The 19882-nt window shown below is 48.9% G+C and overlaps 1 protein-coding gene across 1 annotated transcript in view; it reads left to right on the forward strand.

The window, feature by feature from the left end:
* Positions 1-19882, forward strand: part of HYDIN (HYDIN axonemal central pair apparatus protein) — a 2443906-nt gene that overhangs the window by 1724540 nt on the left and 699484 nt on the right. Inside the window, exon 74 of the mRNA XM_030205004.1 lies at positions 10160-10319. Within this exon, the coding sequence (XP_030060864.1) occupies positions 10160-10319 (160 nt within the window). The remainder of the gene's footprint in view (positions 1-10159; positions 10320-19882) is intronic.

Raw genomic sequence — 19882 nt, forward strand, 5'->3', positions numbered from 1 at the left:
GGCTCCCTGCCTATGGAGTATAGAGACTTTGCTGATGTGTTTAGTCCCAAGGAGGCAGAGGTACTACCGCCGCATAGGTCTTTTGACTGTGCTATTGATCTGAAGACGGATACGGTACCCCCACGGGGCCGACTGTACAAACTGTCCAGAGCAGAGTTCAAGGCAATGCGAGATTACATCCATGAGAACCTACGGAAAGGGTTCATTCAGCCGTCTACATCCCCAGCCGGGGCAGGGTTTTTCTTTGTTGCCAAGAAGGATGGGTCCCTGAGACCGTGTATTGACTATCGGGGATTAAATGCCATCACCGTGAAGGATCGGTTCCCGCTGCCGCTCATTCCCGAGCTCTTGGACAGACTGCAAGGAGCTCAGATCTTCACGAAGTTAGATCTGCGGGGGGCCTACAATCTAGTACGAATCCGGTCAGGGGACGAATGGAAAACGGCTTTCAACACCCACGAGGGACATTTTGAATATCGGGTGATGCCGTTTGGTCTCTGCAATGCCCCTGCGGTGTTTCAACGTCTTATCAATTGTGTACTAGAAGAATTGCTAAATTCCACGGTGATTGTATATCTGGATGACATCCTAGTTTACTCTAAGGACCCCAGGGAGCATCCGGGTCATGTGCGTGCAGTGCTGCACCGCCTACGTCAAGCCCATCTATTTGCTAAGCTGAGTAAGTGTGCTTTTCATCAGCGATCCTTACCCTTTTTGGGGCATATCCTGCTTCCAGGGGGATTACAGATGGAGCCAGACAAGCTCCAAGCTATTCGAGAGTGGCCTCAACCGAAGGGCCTGAAGGCTTTGCAACGATTCCTGGGCTTCGCCAATTACTATCGCCAATTTATTCCCCAGTACTCCAGGTTGACCACCCCGTTGACGGCGCTCACCCACAAGAATGCGAGGGTCAGGGATTGGCCGCCAGAGGCGCAAGCGGCTTTTCGTCAGGTAAAAGAGGCTTTTGAGTCCGCGTCCATTCTGTTGACCCCCGACCCTGAGAAACCTTTCATTGTAGAGGTGGACGCGTCCGCCCTCGGGGCCGGGGCGGTCATTTCTCAAATCAACCCCGAAGGCCGGCGTCAACCGTGCTCCTTCTTTTCACGTAAATTCTCTCCAGCCGAGCGGAACTATACGGTAGGGGATAGAGAACTCTTGGCGCTGAAACTAGCACTGCAAGAGTGGAGACACTTGTTGGAAGGAGCGGAACACCGGTTCACGGTCATCACTGATCATAAGAACCTTCTATACCTCCAAGAGGCCCAGCGGCTGAATCCCCGACAGGCCCGGTGGTCATTATTCTTTGCCAGGTTTCATTTTCAATTAGTGTTCCGGGCGGCCTCCCAGAATACCCCGGCAGACGCGCTCTCCCGGGCTTTTGAGGTACCAGAAGAGACTAAGGAGACTCATCCGATGTTAGACCCCGCTTGTGTCAGTGCAGCCACAGGAGAGGTTGCACAAATCCAGAAATTCGTGGCGGCCGCCGATCGGAGAAGGGTTCTGCAATGGGGGCACTCGTCTAGATGGGCCGGGCACTTCGGGTACCAAAAGACACTCCGATTCATCACGAGACATTATCGATGGCCACAGATGAGGCGAGATATCCTCCAGTTTGTTACCTCGTGCCCGGTATGTGCCCGAACCAAGTCAGTAGGAGGACCCCCCGTGGGAGACCTACAACCACTGCCCATACCGACCAGTCCCTGGTCGGAAATATCCATGTACTTTATCACTGATTTACCTCGTTCCCAGGGGCATACCGTGATCTGGGTTGTGATAGATCGGTTCTCTAAAATGGCTCACTTTGTTCCGTTCACGAACCTTCCGTCGGCCGCCTCTCTAGCCCAAGCGTTCATTCACCACATTTTTCGACTACATGGATTACCCACTCGGATCATCAGTGACCGAGGACCCCAATTTACCTCCCGCTTCTGGAGAACTTTGTGCACGGCCTTGGGGGTAGAGAACCACTTTTCATCCGCGTACCATCCTCAAACCAACGGCATGGTGGAGAGGATTAACCAAACCTTGAAAGGGTTCTTACGAGCCTTCGTCAACCAACGACAAGATAACTGGGCTTCTCTACTTCCCTGGGCCGAGGTCGCCTATAACCACAGTGACCACTCATCCTCAGGGCAGTCCCCGTTCTTCCTGGTATATGGGCGACATCCTCGACTTCCAGGGCCGTTCCCGGCGACTGCCATGAACCCGGCGGGGGACCAAGTCGTAGCCGACCTACAAGAGGTCTGGAAGATGGCTAGGGAACAATTACAGAAGACCGCGACCAAGGACAAGCTCTTTGCTGACCGCCATCGGCGGCCCGCCCCCGTGCTCCAACCAGGACAGAAGGTATGGTTAAGCACGAAACATCTGAGACTTCGAGGGTCTTCTCGAAGACTGGGACCTCGATATGCGGGACCATATGCAATCCAGGAACGAATTGGGCCAGTAACGTATCGACTGCGGTTACCCGGCACCCTACGAGTACATAACGCCTTCCATATCTCGCTATTGAAGAGGTTCCGGGAGTCCGGGTGGCATCCGCATCCAGCCCAAGAAGAAGATCTCCAGGTGGCCCCGGACCCGGAGTACGAGGTAGGAGAAGTTCTCGACTCAAAGCGGCGGCGGGGAAGACTGTATTATTTGTTATCATGGAAATCTTTTGGCCCCGAAGATAATTCTTGGGAACCCGTGGCTAATGTGCATGCTCCAGACTTGGTCAAAGCCTTCCACGCCCGATATCCGTCCAAACCCGGGCCCCGGAGGAAGGGGTCTTCCGGGGAGGATACTGTCCCGTTCCGGGCCCTTACCTGGCGGTCCGCGGGCCGGAGCGGAAGGCTGGGTCGCCCGTGGGATGCGGGGCGACGGGGGAAGAATGCCACGGGGATCGCCGCAGCCGCAAGTTGCCCCGAGGCCGGCGATCCAGAAGAACTAACGCCGGCCTCGGAGAAGGAGATCCGCCAGCCAAGATGGCGGCGCCGGTGTCGGCGTCCTCCTCGCTGCAGCGAGACCAGCGAGGAGGCTCCACCCACTCGTACCGGATTGGCGCATCCGCGCAGGAACTCCGCCCATCGGACGGGAGGACCAATCCGGCCCTCCGCTGCCGGCCGGGGCGGAGAGGATTGGTTCCAGCTGTTCTCCAGCCAGGACGAGCGGGGGATTTAAACGGAGACACGGGGGGGATCCAGTGCTTCCGTTTTGTTGTTTGAAGCCGTCTTGCTAGTTATTTCCAAGACTGTGTTTGTTCCTCAAGACAGCTAGCCGTCCTGCTAGCTATTTCCAAGACTGTGTTTGTTTCTCAAGACAGCTAGCCGTCCTGCTAGCTATTTCCAAGACTGTGTTTGTTTCTCAAGACAGCTAGCCGTCCTGCTAGCTATTTCCAAGACTGTGTTTGTTTCTCAAGACAGCTAGCCGTCCTGCTAGCTATTTCCAAGACTGCGTCTGTTCCTCAAGACAGCTAGCCGTCCTGCTAGCTATTTCCAAGACTGTGTTTGTTTCTCAAGACAGCTAGCCCTCCTGCTAGCTATTTCCAAGACTGTGTTTGCTCCTCAAGACAGCTAGCCGTCCTGCCAGCTATTTCCAAGACTGTGTTTGTTCCTGTCGGCAGTTAGCCGTCCTGCTAGCTATTTCCAAGACTGTGTTTGTTCCTGTCGGCAGCTAGCCGTCCAGCTAGCTATTTCCAGTGAGGGCGGTGGTTGTTACTCGTACCAGCCTCACCGTCCTGCTAGCCACTTCCTCCGACTGGGCCGTGCCCAGTGCTCAGTTAGCCGCCCGGCTCAGCTACGCTCACCAAGGACTCCGTACCCATATCCAGCCAGGCCAGCCACCACCCCGGGGTTCCAGCAGTCCTGCTGGCCGCCCGCAGCTGAGGGCTCAACCCTCGGTGAACGGCGGTCGCCGCGGGTGAAGATTGGGGTGCTCGGCTTCTTCCTGGGCCTAGGGGAGCTCGGGAAAACTCGAGAGCTCACCAACACCAGGGCGACATCAGAGCCGCGACACTCGTTGCGACTCTGGACAAGTCACTTAACCCTCTATTGCCCCAGGTACAAAATAAGTACCTGTATATAATATGTAAATTGCTTTGATTGTAACCACAGAAAGGCAGTATATCGTCTCATCCCCTTTCTCTATTTATTGCTGGTCTTCTCCACTCTTTTGCTCAGTGCATGCACACTCTTCTCCAAATGAACAGGTTCTCATTGGGGTAGGGGGAGGGATCCCTTCTTTCACCAATGCTTTTTAAAATTTTTCTAGCTCCACTCCTAACTTTGGCTCAAACTCTTGGAGTTACAATGTATGTTTATGCAAATGATACCCGGATACTCTATCCTTTAGACACTTTTGCCAAACTTTCTAAATTGAACCACAAGCTTACTGCAATTACAGATTGGTTGCATGACCATAATCTTGTGTTAAACCCTTTGAAATCCAAAGTTATTCTTTTTTTGAGAGTGGAAAATACACTTTTACCTATACCCATTCTTCTTTCTGGGTTTCCATTACCTCAGGTGGATACAGTTCACATTCTCGGGATCTTACTAGACTCTGAACTTTCCTTCTGTCCAATCTCTTGGGTGGTCCGTAGTTGTTTCTATAAACTTTGTTTGATTTACTCTTTGATATTATTTGATATTTAATTCAATCTTTGATATTGCCTCCAGCAATCAACATTCTGGTTCATTCCCTGGTCATAACGTAACTAGATTATTGTAATTCCCTATACCAGGGACTTAGGGTCCAGATCATCCAAAATACTGCAATCAGATTAATAGCTAAGATCAGGAAGTTTGATCACATCACATCTTATCTCAAAGATGCATACTGGCTACCTTTAACTCACTGTATTATCTATAAAATTTTGTTACTTGTATTCAAAATTCTATCTTTCAATGAACCGTTATACGTTTCCTGGCTCCTAATACCTTACTATCCAAACAGGACGTTAAGATTCGCTCAGCAGAATCAACTTATCATTCTCAATTGTCGTATAATAGTCCATGAACACATCAGAGATTCTGTCTTTTCAGTACAGAGACCCTGTCTTTGGAATGCTCTCCCTTATTTGAAACTGAACTTAAAACTCACTATTTGCACACTCTTATCAATAATACTACTTTTGAGTGACGGGACGGAGTTAGTTTGTCTGTTGCAGAGCTAACCTACTATTTTACCCCACCCCCTTTGCTATCACAATTGTAATTCTACCCTTACTACCCTTATTGTATCATGTCCTTTGTTTATATTTCATTTTTGTCTTTTTATCTCTTCCTTTTTTTTACTATATTAGATTGTAAACCGCCCTAACAGCGTCCATAGGGGAGGGGTAGCAAATATTAAATAGGAAACCTTCAAGCCCTGAAATAGAAATCCTTCAAAACAATCACCCTGATGTTACGTTTACCCAGTCAATATCGGGGTAATTGAAATCACCCATTATTATTGTGTTGCCCAGTTTGTTAGCCTCTCTAATTTCCGATAACATTTCTACATCCGTCTGTTCATCCTGGCCAGGCGAACGTTAGTACACTTCTATCACTATCCTTTTCCCCTTTACACATGGAATTTCAATCCACAGGGATTCCAAGATATGTTTTGTTTCCTGCAGAATTTTCAATCTATATGATTCAAGGCCCTCCTTAACATACAATGCTACCCCTCCACCAATTCAATCCACTCTATCACTATGATATAGTTTGTACCCCATACGGCAGTGTCCCACTGGTTATCCTCCTTCCACCAGGTCTCAAAGATTCCTATTATATCTAATTTTTCATTTAGAGCAATATATTCTAACTCTCCAATCTTATTTCTTAGGCTTCTGGCATTCGCATATAGACATTTCAAACTATGTTTGTTGTTCCTATTTACGTTATGCTCAGGGGATCAGGTTATGCCACTTCCAGCTCTCCCCCTCGCTCTTCAGCCCGGGGATCAGAATTCAGTGTTCTCAGTTGCTCAAGATTTATTGTCACGCATGACATTGAGACTACCACACCTTATTTTGGTGCCAACCAGGACAACCAATTCACCTCTCGGCACCCGACAGAGTCTTCTCCTTCAAAAATTCAGCAACTTTTCACCAGGTAGGCATCGAGAAACCAAAGCAGGCACCATTCACTGGTATTGCTCCCTATTCAGAGAGAATCAGCTGATCATCGTTCGAGACCAACAAAGCAAAATCGTCGTCGACATGATTGCAGTCATTTCTTCCCACAGCATTCTCCCAGAGGTAAAACACCTCATCACCGTTGACACTTTTCAAATATTCGTTCAGAATCAACATTTTCATCCAGAACATGCTCGTCATGTATCTCTAATTCTCATTCTGTACGTGCTCAATTGGCATCAACTCTTCACAGTGCTCAGGTACCGCCTAATTTGTTGCAGATGTTAGCACAGTTTCTACAAACTCAGGGAGTTAATTCTCAAGCACCATCTTCACTCTAAGTTTCAGAACAATTTGTCACTCGGGTGGTTGCACCTTCACCGTTAAAACTCCCAAAGAGGCAGCATTCTTGGTTACTCTCCTCTTCTTCACCTCAGATGGATAGGTTACCTTCACATTCACCAGTCTCGTCTCCACAGTTAAACTCACAATCTTGTCCTCAGTCTCCTTCTCCACAGTTAGTACAGGATTCTAATTTAACTACCAGTCACCAACCTACTGACATGGATGATACTTTCTTAGGCAGGGGCGACAGGGCGGCCGCACAGGACCTCACGCTCCCAGGGGCCCTGCGGTCACGGTCACATCTCCGGCATTGGTGGTCACTCAGAATCTTAATTTGCAATCTCGGACCCCCCCCCCCCCCCAGCAATGTTCCCCAGGGACTTGCACTCCCGCAGTTGCATATTGGTGGTCAGAATCTTTCTGCACAAGTTCTCAGCCTCAGAATCCCACCTCGACCCTACAATGTTCCCCAGCCTGGCTTTTACCTCAGTAGGCACGCAATACAGCAAGCAACCAGCAGTCAGTTTTTTTTATGTGCCTGAGCCCTGAGCAACAGTGCAGCTGGTCAGGTAGCTTGTCTCTATCTGATGCTAAGGGCTCTTCTAATTGGCAGGGAGTGATGACCCTGGGCAATCGGAAGAGCCCTTTTAGGTGCCAGACAGGCTCCCTGACCAATCACAGCTGCTTTTCTTTATCTCTGGCTCAGCCACATGAAAAAGCTGTGACTGAGTGAGTTCACAGAAGTGCAGCCTGCAGGCAGCTCCTACTATGGAAGCTGCACAGCCAAAACCAGATCCTTTGAAATTCTTTTTTTTAATATTTTATTTCTTTATTAGTTTTATATTATACACATATCAGAGATAATATGGCAATTGTAATAAATCAAAGCAAGAAAAATGTTTACAAACATAAATTGAAATTCACATTATTCTATCGACCTTTAAAGAAACAAATTCCAGAAATAAAGATCCAAGCAAAGGAAATGTTTATACTTGAAAAATCGCTTTTCCCAATATATCTTAAACAGTGTGCATTCTGTTACTCAACAACTATATTCACATTTATTCCTTCTTTCGAATTCAAAAATTCCTCCAGTTGCTTAGGGTCAAAAAATTGGAAATTCTTAGGTTGAAATGATATACAACATAAACAAGGAAATTTAAGTACAAAAATGGCCCCTAGGGCCAAAATTCTTTGACGGAGCGCCAAAAAGGCCTTTTTACCTTTTCTGTGTTTCTCTAGCTAAATCAGGATATATTCTGATTTTTGAACCTAAGAACATAGAGTCTAAATTTCTAAAGAAAAGTCTCAAGACAGCATCTCTGTCCATTTCCAGAGCAAATGTTACCACAGCAGTAGTTCTTTGGGTAATAACTTTCATCGAAGACTCCAAGAAAGATGTTAAGTTCATAGTATCCCCCGAGAGTGGTTGAGAGACCACATTATCTACAATAGTTTTATCCTGGAAATATTGTACTCGCACAATTGGAGGCAACAAATGTCTTGACATTCCCAAACTTCAGTTAGATATTTTTTAAACATTTCTATAGGGGATATCAGTGGTGATCTTGGAAAATTAGTCAAACTCAAATTACACCTCCTTAATTGGTTTTCCAAATATTCCATTTTCCTAAAGGAAATTTTTTTTCCTTTATTGAGATTTGACTCAGAGACTCTAATTTAAACTTTCCTCAATACGTTTTACCTCAGAGGACTGACGGGTATTTATTTGTTCTTGGATTAGGACTGCTTCAGACAAAGTTTTAATTTCTAAAGTATTTTTCAAAGTCAATGTTTGTAGGGAAGAGTGTAGATTATAGGTTAGGTACCAGAGTGACTCCAATGTCACTACGGCTGGTTTTCTTATTGAACCCACTGATACATCCGGGAGAGGGGTTTGGAGTGTTTGGTTTAAGGTAGTAATTATTTTATCCGTAATATTTGAAAAATTACCTCCTTCCATTACACTCTCCACCGTTCTTACTGGCAAGGGCAGGCTCCCTCTCTGAACGCTCCTCTCCTCCTCTTCGGGCAGTTGGGCGTCAGACTCTGCTACCTTGCTTCCACTTCCTGGCTGTGGGGGAGCCGCATGCTCGACGGGGCTTAAGGAAACTCCATCTACACTGTCGACTGATTGAACAAACTCGGCACCGATATTCGGGGAAGAAGCTGCAGACGGTCCCAGTGTTACTCCAACTTGTTCCAGCATCAATTGCTGTTGAGAACGAGTTCCAGTCGGGGTTGAGGGTAAGTCCTGAACCTATCCTCTCCTCTTCCCCATATCAAAACGATACCGGGCTTAGGATATCTCTTCAGTTTAGACACGGAGAAAACTTAGAGGCGTCTAGTGTGGTGTTTCACTACGGCGCCATCTTGGTAATTCCACTTATTAGTAATTAGGTCTCATTGCACAAAATGAGACCTGTGCTAAAACAGCATGAGTTAGTTGAAAAATAGCACGTTTTAACAGTAGCCCATGTTGATAGCTATGCCCCTTGTTCATTATTTCTTTTATCCAGTTTACAATTATATTAGGCAAATTTCAGAGATATGTAGACAAAATATAAATTAATAAAATAAAAATAAATAAATAATGTGGGTGCCATGAACAAAAATCCCCTTTCAAAATTTCCCTGGGTCCTGAAACTCTTCAGGGTGTTTCCCTTTGAAAATGGCTGAAAATTAACCGTTTCTTTTGTTTTTTTTATTTTGTTTTTATTTTTAATTACACCTATTCTTACTTCATTTTTTTCATTAAAACATATTTGGGCCATTTTACTAAGTGTGCACTCAGGGCTACGAAGCCCATTATATACCTATGAGCTTTTAGAATTGAGTGTTTGCTAATTCTGTTAGTGCATGCTAGGCTTTAGTAAAATAGCCCCATTGTTTGTTGTGCTACAACTAAAGGAACAGCTCTGGTTGTGCTGTGTCAAGGAAAAGGCTGGGAACCATTGTCATAGGCTGTTAGAGCAAGTCATCTTTCTGCTGCCTTGCCCAAGCACTCCCATTAATCCACATGGGCTCAGTCCTACTGCTGCTGAGCTGTCTGAGGCATTGTTCAGTGTTTTGTATCCATTCATCCCCAGCTGTTACTGGCCTGAGGCACTCCAGAGCACATTTACTGAATGACCTACTGTGGCCAGATTTATGTAGGGTGGATGGCTCAAGTGGGCAACTTAAGGCACATATCAAAGAGGGTAAATTGCTGTTTGTGAGTTGTAATGGGATTTTAAATAAGCTCTATGACTGCTAGTAGAGGTGGGTGTCACCAACTAAATGGCCTTAATACGTTATGAAAATTTCAAAATACGCTTACTAATGGCTGTCTTTTTTTTTTTTTTTTTATAACAGAAAATAGAAAATTCTGCTTTTCAAACAATATTTTCCATCTTGAACACCAAACTGCTAGGGCTGAATTGAGCCCAATGTAATTGTCTATGGATAAGGACTTCTTGGCTCACTCATTCTTCAAAGTTGCCTGTGCCTATTGTGTCACCATAGACCCTAATGCTATCTCATATTATATAACCCTTTCCTTTTTTTTTATCTTCCTTTTGAACTCCTTAAGCCTCTCATCGCAAGGTTTGTGTGCAGGCACTGCACCATTTTGGTAGCCCTGTTCTCTCTATGAATTTGTAAAGGTGTGACCTTCTAAACCAAGTATTGTACTTCCTGACTTCTGTTTATACCTTTCCTTGTTCCCAGGTACAAGTCAGGGCAATTCCCTGAAAATATGGAGAAAATAACCATCTACAACACTTCTCCCATTGTCACAGAGCTCTTCTTCTGCTTCCAGCATGATGTGAAGGCAATCACCTTTATCCTAGAACCTCCCAATATGACCCTCAATCCCTATGAAAAACAGGTAAACAAGACTGACCGTGACAGAATAAAGTTGATATCAACTTAGAGGTCCTTTTACAAAGGTGCGCTGAAAAATGGCTTGCGGTAGTGTAGGCACGGGTTTTGGGCATGCGCCAATCCATTTTTCAGCACACCTGCGAAGAAGGCCTTTTTTGTTTTGCGGAAAATGGACATGCGGCAAAATCCCATTTTGGGTCTGATACCTTATCGCTAGCCATTGACCTAGAGGTAAGGAATCCGTGCGGTAATGACCTATGTGTGTCAAATGCCACTTGGCACGTGTCCGTTACGCGTGTCCGAAAATAATAAATATTTTTCAGACGCACGCCAAAAATGAAATTACCGCAAGAGCCACGTAGTAGTCAGGCGGTAACTCCATTTTGGTACGCATTGGGCACGCATAGACACATGGCTTAGTAAAAGGACCCCTTAATTAGTCCAGTACACTTTAAACTGTAGTTACGGTTCAGATTAGAGATGAACAACTTTTCCATCCTGCTGCCAACTTTCCCCAATACAACTGTAATTTTTCTCTCTGTCCCATTTTGACTCAGTTCATAGAGCCAAAACTAGGATGTTCATGTTCATATTTACAAAGACAGAAACACTTGGAAATTTTGTGTAACTCTTGTTTGCCTGGGTAAACATCAGCAGGTTACTATATAAGTTTTTTCTAGACTGGTTTAAAGTCAGAACCAGGACTAGCAGAGCTAGGAGGCCAGCTGGCACTTTAATCTACCCTCTCAGCATATGTCTCACTGTCATTAAAGCAGTTCACAGAGTTAGCTGCTCCCCAGTATCTCTCCACACTCGTCCTTCCCTACACCCCTTCCCGTGCACTCCGCTCCATGGATAAATCCTTCTTATCTGTTCCCTTCTCCACTACTGCCAACTCCAGACTTCGCGCCTTCTGTCTCACTGCACCCTACGCCTGGAATAAACTTCCTGAGCCCCTACGTCTTGCCCCATCCTTGGCCACCTTTAAATCTAGACTGAAAGCCCACCTCTTTAACATTGCTTTTGACTCGTAACCACTCGCCTTCACCTACCCTCCTCTCTTCCTTCCCGTTCACATTAATTGATTTGATTTGCTTACTTTATTTATTTTTTGTCTATTAGATTGTAAGCTCTTTGAGCAGGGACTGTCTTTCTTCTATGTTTGTGCAGCGCTGCGTATGCCTTGCAGCGCTATAGAAATGCTAAATAGTAGTAGTAGTAGTAGTAGACGTGTAGTAACATAGTAAATGCCAGTGGATATCTAGCACTCTGTGCAGGTTCCACTTATTTATGATTTGCAGTTGTTAGTCCTTTTGTTTGTGAGACTAGCAAATTAGTTGTTTCTTCCATTAAAGGCTTGGGAGAAGAGCCAAAATTTCACCTGCTTCCCGAAGTAGAGACAGTCCTGTGGTGAGCAAAACCTTTCAGGTAGTGCATTCCAGAGTGTAGGGCTATTCCAGACAGAAAGGGAAATGGGACTTGATATACCACCTTTCTGTAGTTTTTTGCAACTATGGTTGTCACATCGAGTGATGTCCTTTAGAGGGGGTATGATTAGGGATACTCCTTGTGAGGACCTTAGTGACCTTGGAGATGTGTAGTGGGAAATCCTATTCAAGTACTTTGGCCCATTTCCTTTAAGGGCCTTGAAGATCAGACACAGAGTTTTAAATTTAGCCCTGTACTGTACTGGTAACCAGTGAAGTTTTTGCAGAAATGGTGGGAAGTGATCATGTCGCTTACAACCTTCTATTAGTCTTGCTGAAGCATTCTGAAACAAGTGGAGCTGATGCAAACCCTTTGTAGTCAGACCGATGTACAGTGCATTACAGTGATCCAGCCTTGATGTTTTCATAGCATGAACCACTGTGACAAGACTTGCCTTCTCAATGTAAGGAGAGAGGCTGTGTAGTTGTCGCAGATGATAAATAGCTCCTAAAGGTTGCCTGGATTTGGGGGATCAGCGCAAGTGTTTAGTCTAGCTGTATCCCAATTTTCCTGATTTAAGGGGTTGTTCTTCCATATCATCATGCTGATCAATCCATAGACTGGTGGGTTGTGTCCATCTACCAGCAGGTGGAGATAGAGAGCAATCCTTTTCCCTCCCTATATGTGGTCATGTGCTGCCGGAAACTCCTCAGTATGTTCTCTATCTCAGCAGGTGGTGGTCACACACAGCAGCAGCTCTGGCTAGGTCTCCAAGCCTAATTTTTAGGTTTTGTTGAGTACCTGGGGTTGAGGGCTCTTCTTGAGCAAGTGCAAACCTGGTGGTGCCAGGTCCCTCCTTTTCTCCCCCCCTCCCGCTGGCTCCGTTTAAAAAAAAAAAAAATTTGGACGTCCTTTAAGGGCGTTTATTTCAACGTTTATTTCAACGTTTATTGCAGCTGCTCACTGGGACACCAGTTCGTTACAGCTCGGAGCGAGAAGCAGGTAATTTTACCTTTTTATAGCGGGCAGGGGGTTCCCCGTTCGATCTCCACGTGGCTTATGGCGTCAAAGGGCGAGGGCGCGAGGATTCGCTCCCCGGACCGCGTGGGTGCGTCTAGCGGGGATGCGGGGGTTTCAAAGCCTGAATCGCCTTTGTTGAGCATCAGTATGGAGTCCGGTTAGTGTCCCGGTTCTTCCTCTGGTGCGGCGGTTTTTCCCGCCATAAGCGCCCATCCCCCGCTGCTCAGCCACTCTGCTCGGACGGCTTCTTCTTGGGCTGCCCTCGAGCTGGGAGACGTTAATACTATGGTCGCCCTTGATTCGGGCGACGGTAAGAAAGCGGCCAAAGTTAAGCGCCGTTCTTCCCGCGCGGCTCCTTCTCAGAGTTTCGCGCAGGACGCCATTTTGGATACGCAGCACGTTTCTCCCCCGCTCTTGCGAGCGCCGGTTGAGGGTGCGGCTAGGGCCGTGGCCCAAGCTGCAGAAGTGCACAGTTCGGGGGGATTCTCCCCTGAGTTCATTTTGCTGCTGCATCAGGCTTTTCTTATGCAAAATGCTGCCCCTGCCCCCCTGTCTGATAAAGGGGTTGAGGCCTCCGGAAGCAAACGCCCTCGGGTGGATTTCCAGGCCCTAGAGGACTCTGTCTCCTCTGATGTAGATGAGGGCAGCGTATCTAAGTTCTCCCAACGGTCCTTTGGGGATTCCTTGGAGGAGACGGATTCCCGCTCGGATGGAGCGGATGACCCCTCTGCAGCGCGGATCTTTCGCTCAGAGGATTTGCCCAACCTGTTAGTGCAGGCCATGAGCATTTTGAAGATTTCCTCTCCGGAGGACGTCTCTCCCTCAGCCTCTGTTGGCTCCGCCATTATGCTGGGGACGAAGCACCCGCCTAGAACCTTCCACGTGCATGAGGCCATGCGCACCTTGATTTCGGCTCAATGGGATGTCCCAGAAGCGAGCCTCAAAGTGGCTAGGGCTATGTCCCGCCTCTATCCTCTGCCGGCAGGTGAACGGGAGGCCTTTCTTTAGCCTACCGTGGATTCTTTAATCACTGCGGTGACTAAGAAAACGGCATTGCCGGTGGAAGGTGGCACGGCCCTAAAGGACGCCCAAGATAGAAGATTGGAGGCGGCCTTAAGGTCATCCTTCGAGGCGGCTGCTTTAAGTTTGCAGGCCTCAGTTTGCGGCTCTTATGTGGCCAGGGCGTGCCTGATGATTGTGCAGCGGGCTTCCTCCTCAGATCTTTCCTTGAGGGCTGATTGGCCGGCCCTGGAATCGGGCTTGGCTTATTTGGCAGACTTGCTGTATGATGTCTTGAGAGCCTCAGCTAAAGGTATGGCTCAGACAGTCTTTGCGCGGCGTTGGCTTTGGCTGAAGCATTGGTCTACTGACCACGCCTCTAAGTCTCGCCTGGCTAAGTTGCCTTTTAAAGGCAAGCTGCTCTTTGGGGTCGAGCTGGACAAAATTGTGACCGATCTCGGCACGTCTAAGGGCAAGAGGTTACCAGAGGTCAAGGCTCGGGCCAGTGGTGCTCGCCCCGGTTCCTCCAAAGGACGGTATCAGGAAGCCCGTCGGTATCGCCCGGGCAAGTCGGGCTCCTCTGCCCCCTCTTCCTTCAAGAGGAACTTCTCCCCCAAGCAGCATTCCTTTCGCAGAGACCGCCGTCCCGGAGGTGCGTCCTCCGGTCCTCCCCCAGGGTCTCGTACCCAATGACGGGGCCCTGGTCCATGGCCCAGTGCAGATTGGAGGACGCCTGTCCTCGTTTCTGGGCGAGTGGACCAGGGTAACTTCAGACGCTTGGGTGCTGGAAGTCATCAGAGACGGCTACAAGCTAGAGTTCTGCCGACCCTTAAGAGACTGGTTTGTACACTCTCCCTGCAAGTCTCCGGTCAAAGCTGTGGCAGTGCAGCAGACTTTGGACAATCTGATCCGCCTGGGTGCGGTCGTTCCGGTGCCAGAAGATCAGCTGGGCAAGGGACGTTACTCCATTTACTTTGTGGTACCAAAGAAAGGAGGTTCTGTACGGCCTATCCTCGACCTGAAAGGGTCAATCGGGCCTTGAAAGTTCGGCACTTCCGAATGGAGACTCTCCGCTCTGTGATAGCGGCAGTGAAGGCAGAGGAGTTCCTGGCATCCTTGGACATCAAGGAAGCTTACTTGCATATTCACATCTGGCCTCCTCATCAACGCTTTCTGCGTTTTGCAGTCCTAGGCCGACACTTCCAGTTCAGAGCCCTCCCGTTCGGGTTGGCTACTGCTCCGCGGACCTTCTCCAAAGTAATGGTGGTCATCGCAGCCTTCCTACGAAAGGAAGGACTACAAGTCCATCCTTATCTGGACGACTGGTTGATCCGAGCCCCCTCTTATGCAGAGTGCGGCAGAGCTGTAGACCGGGTGATTGCTCTTTTGAGCTCCCTGGGGTGGATCATCAACTGGGAGAAAAGCCAGCTGCGCCTGACTCAGTCCCTGGAATATCTGGGAGTTCGTTTCGACACCCAAGTGGGCAGAGTGTTCCTGCCGGACAATCGGATTGTCAAGCTTCAGGCTCAGGTGGACCAGTTCCTAGTAGCCTCTCCTCTTCGGGCTTGGGACTATGTGTAGCTGTTGGGCTCTATGACGGCCACGTTGGAAGTAGTGCCCTGGGCCAGGGCTCATATGAGACCACTACAACTCTCTCTGCTGCAGCGCTGGACTCCAGTGTTGGAGGATTACGCTGTGCGCCTTCCCTTGGACCTAGCGGTGCGCAAGGCACTGAGCTGGTGGCTGAGGACAGACAAGTTGTCCGCAAGGATGCCTCTTTTGATCCCGGAGTGGGTTGTCCTCACGACGGACGCCTCTTTGACGGGCTGGGGAGCCCACTGCTTGGGAAGGACAGCGCAGGGGCTCTGGTCTCCTGCAGAGGCAAAGTGGTCTATCAACCTCCTGGAACTCAGAGCCATTCGCTTGGCGCTTTTGGAGTTTCTTCCGGTACTGGTGTCGAAGCCAGTACGGGTCCTGTCGGACAATGCCACGGCTGTGGCCTATGTCAATCGCCAGGGAAGTACCAAGAGCGCCCCACTAGCCAAGCAGGCCATGAAACTATGCCAGTGGGCGGAAGCGAACCTGGAACAGCTGTCGGCGGCCCACATTGCCGGAGTCATGAATGTCAAGGCGGACTTTCTCAGTCGCCATACCTTGGATCCCGGAGAGTGGCAGTTATCGGCTCAGGCGTTCTTGGACATCACGAAGCGCTGGGGCCAGCCGAGCCTAGATCTGATGGCATCATCGGCCAATTGCCAAGTGCCGCGCTTTTTCAGCAGAGGACGGAACCCTCGATCTCTGGGAGTAGATGCTCTCCTCCAACAGTGGCCTACACAGGAGCTTCTCTATGTGTTCCCGCCCTGGCCCATGTTGGGCAGGGTGCTAGACCGGGTGGCAAAGCATCCGGGCCGGGTAATCCTGGTGGGTCCGGACTGGCCCAGACGTCCCTGGTATGCGGACTTGATCAGGCTCTCAGTGGACGGCCCTCTGCGGCTGCCAGCGGAGCAGGGCCTGTTGCATCAGGATCCCGTGGTGATGGAGGATCCCTCCCCCTTTGGTCTTACGGCCTGGCTATTGAGCGGCAGTGTCTGAGGAAGAAGGGCTTCTCAGACAAGGTCATCGCCACTATGCTGAGAGCGAGGAAGCGCTCTACTTCTACTGCTCATGCCAGGGTTTGGCGTACCTTTGCATCGTGGTGTGAGGCAGGCTCCCTTTCTCCCTTCACTGCTCCAATTTCTTCAGTGTTGGCATTCCTGCAAGAAGGTCTGGAGAAAGGCCTGTTGCTCAGTTCCCTTAAAGTCCAGGTAGCGGCTCTGGCCTGCTTCAGGGGCCGCCTGAAGGGTGCTTCCCTGGCTTCGCAGCCAGATGTGGTGCGCTTTCTGAAGGGAGTTAATCACCTGCGCCCTCCTCTGCACTCAGTGGTACCTGCGTGGAATCTCAATCTGGTGTTAAGAGCCTTGCAGAAGCCGCCTTTTGAACCCTTGTCGAGGGCATCTCTGAAAGACCTGACGTTGAAAGCAGTTTTTTTGGTGGCTATCACTTCAGCCAGAAGAGTTTCCGAGCTCCAGGCGCTATAATGTCGAGAGCCCTTTCTGCAGTTCACTGAGGCAGGAGTGTCTATTCGCACAGTGCCTTCCTTCCTGCCCAAGATTGTTTCTCGCTTCCATGTGAATCAGCAGCTCTGTCTCCCATCCTTTCGTAGGGAGGACTACCCAGAGGAGTACTCTGCTCTCAAATATCTAGATGTGAGACGAGTCATCATCAGATACTTGGAAGTGACCAATGATTTCCAGAAGTCGGATCATCTGTTTGTCCTGTTTGCAGGTCCTCGTAAGGGTCTGCAGGCTGCTAAGCCTACAGTGGCAAGATGGGTCAAGGAAGCCATTGCAGCAGCTTATGTGGCCGCGGGGAAGGTGCCGCCTATCCGGCTGAAGGCTCACTCCACTAGAGCTCAGGCGGCCTCGATGGCAGAGACCGGGTCCGTCTCCTTGGAAGAGATTTGTAAGGCGACAACTTGGGCATCGGCTCATACCTTCTCCAGACATTACCGCTTGACGGTGGCTGCTCGGGCGAAGGCCCGGTTTGGAGCTTCAGTGTTGCGGTCAGGGATTTCTATGTCCCGCCCTGGGTGAGTACTGCTTCGGTACATCCCACCAGTCTATGGATTGATCAGCATGATGATATGGAAGGTAAAATTATGTATCATACCTGATCATTTTCTTTCCATTAATCATAGCTGATCAATCCATAGCCCCTCCCAAATATCTGTACTGTTTTTATTCTGGTTGCATTTCAGGTTCAAGTTTAGTCTTCAGTTCCGGTTCAGGAGGACTTCGTGTTCAAGTTTTTTCAATTGGATTCTTCAGGAGTTGAGACGATTTTGTGTTACAGTGAGCTGCTGCATTTCTCTCCCCTCCGTTTTACGGGGCTGGATTGAGACCTAAATTCTGCCGGCACTCCCTCCTGCTTCATGCGGCTGTAGGGCAGCTTTGTACCCCCCCCGCTTCGGCGGTGTTAGGGTCAGTCAGCTCCTCCCGCGGTTGCAGGATAAGCCAGATCCCCCCGCATCGGCGGGGTGGTGTCCCTCCCCCGCTCTGCGGGGATGAGCTGGACGGATTCCCCTCCCCCACTTGTGTGGGGATGAGCTGGGTTAATTCCCCTCCCCCGTTTCGGCAGTGGTGAGCTGGGCAGAGTGTCCCTTTGTGGGTGTAATTCTCTAAGTGCTGAGTCCTGCGGATGGAGCTTTGATATCGACATACTGAGGAGTTTCCGGCAGCACATGTCCACATATAGGGAGGCAAAAGGATTGCTCTCTATCTCCACCTGCTGGTAGATGGACACAACCCACCAGTCTATGGATTGATCAGCTATGATTAATGGAAAGAAAATTATCAGGTATGATACATAATTTTACCATATCTTCCAAAACAGATGATACCAGGTATGTGGCCATTTGTTTTAGGGACCCACCAGAGCCTTTGGTGAGTTTATTCAGGGCTGTAGGTAAGTTTAGTTCAGTTGATATGAGTAGCTGCACATCATCTGTGTAGATGTAGAACTAAGTATAAATTGACCATATCAACTCAGGTGACACTATCAATCCTTCTCCGAGGACAAGCAGGCTGCTTGTTTTCACTGATGGGTGACGTCCACGGCAGCCCCAGGAACAGAAAATTTCCTAGCAACAAAAAGTTTGCTAGAGCCTTCGAACGCGCAGGTGCGACCATCTTCCCACCTGTTGCGCGAAAGTCCTACTTCAGTTCTTTTTTCTCCGTGGTAGAGAGTGACTGCTTGCGATCTCTCTCCGTGTGCCCTTAAAGAGCCTTCGCTTATTTTTCGTTTTTAGCCTACCTTTCCCTCGTTTTTTCCTTCATTTAAGTTGTTTCCTTTTAATATAAAAAAAAATCCCTTTATTTCTTAGTTTTAGGTCCTGTTAAGTTTTATTTCACTTTTGACACGGCCCTCTCTTTTTTTTGTGCCTTTATTTTTGGCACAATCAAATTTTGATTTTGCTGCCGCTATTTTTCCGTCCATGTCATCAAGGACGCCCAGCGGCTTCAAGAAGTGTAATCGGTGTAACCGGGCGATCTCGGGTACTGACCCTCACTCGTGGTGTCTTCAGTGCCTTGGGCCCGACCATCGCCCAGACGCATGTAAGTTGTGTCTCAGCTTGAAAGAGCGGACACAGGCGTCAAGGAAAGCTCTTCAGGATTGTCTTTTCAGAGATTCGCCCGGTTCTTTGGCATTGACATCGACATCAGTACCGCGGTCGGCGGCATCGATATCGGCACCGGAGATGGCATCGACCTCGGTAGCACAGGTAATGGCTGTCCAGAGACCACACACTGGGAGCAGTGAGCCATCGAATGGGTCTCCACCTGCCTCAAAGACTCCTTCTGCACAGGCCCCACAGAACCGACCACTCTCGGACCCAACCCCGAGGAGGCGTTTGGATTGCACGTCCTCCTCGTCGGTACCGAGGAGTATCGATGACGTGCATCGAGCGAAGGCAAAGAACACCTCGGAGGCAGCAGCTGTACAGTCCATGCAGATGACTATTCAACTGCTGGAGCTACTCGGGTTTGTTATAAATTACCCCAAGTCCCATTTTCTTCCTGTTCAAAGACTGGAATTTATTGGAGCTCTGCTGGATTCACAGATGGCTCGTGCCTATCTTCTCGAGACGAGAGCAGACAATCTTCTGTCTCTAGTTTCCATGGCCAGAGTGTCTCAGTGGATCATAGCTCGGCAGATGTTGAGACTTCTGGGCCATATGGCCTCCACAGTTCACGTGACACCCATGGCCTGTCTTCACATGAGATCTGCTCAATAGACCCTAGCTTTCCAGTGGTATCAAGCTGCAGGGAATCTAGAGGATGTGATCCAGCTGTCCACCGAATTTCGCAATTCCCTTCAGTGGTGGACAATTCGATCCAATTTGACCTTGGGACGTCCCTTTCAAATTCCTCAGCCTCAAAAAGTGCTGACAACGGATGCATCCCTTCTGGGGTGGGGAGCTCATGTAAATGGGCTTGGTCCCTCCAGGAATCAGGTCTTCAGATCAATCTCCTGGAGTTGCGAGTGGTCTGGAACAGTCTAAAAGCTTTCAGAGATCAGCTG

The sequence above is a fragment of the Microcaecilia unicolor genome, chromosome 5, assembly GCF_901765095.1.
Source record: "Microcaecilia unicolor chromosome 5, aMicUni1.1, whole genome shotgun sequence".
Taxonomy (NCBI): domain Eukaryota; kingdom Metazoa; phylum Chordata; class Amphibia; order Gymnophiona; family Siphonopidae; genus Microcaecilia; species Microcaecilia unicolor.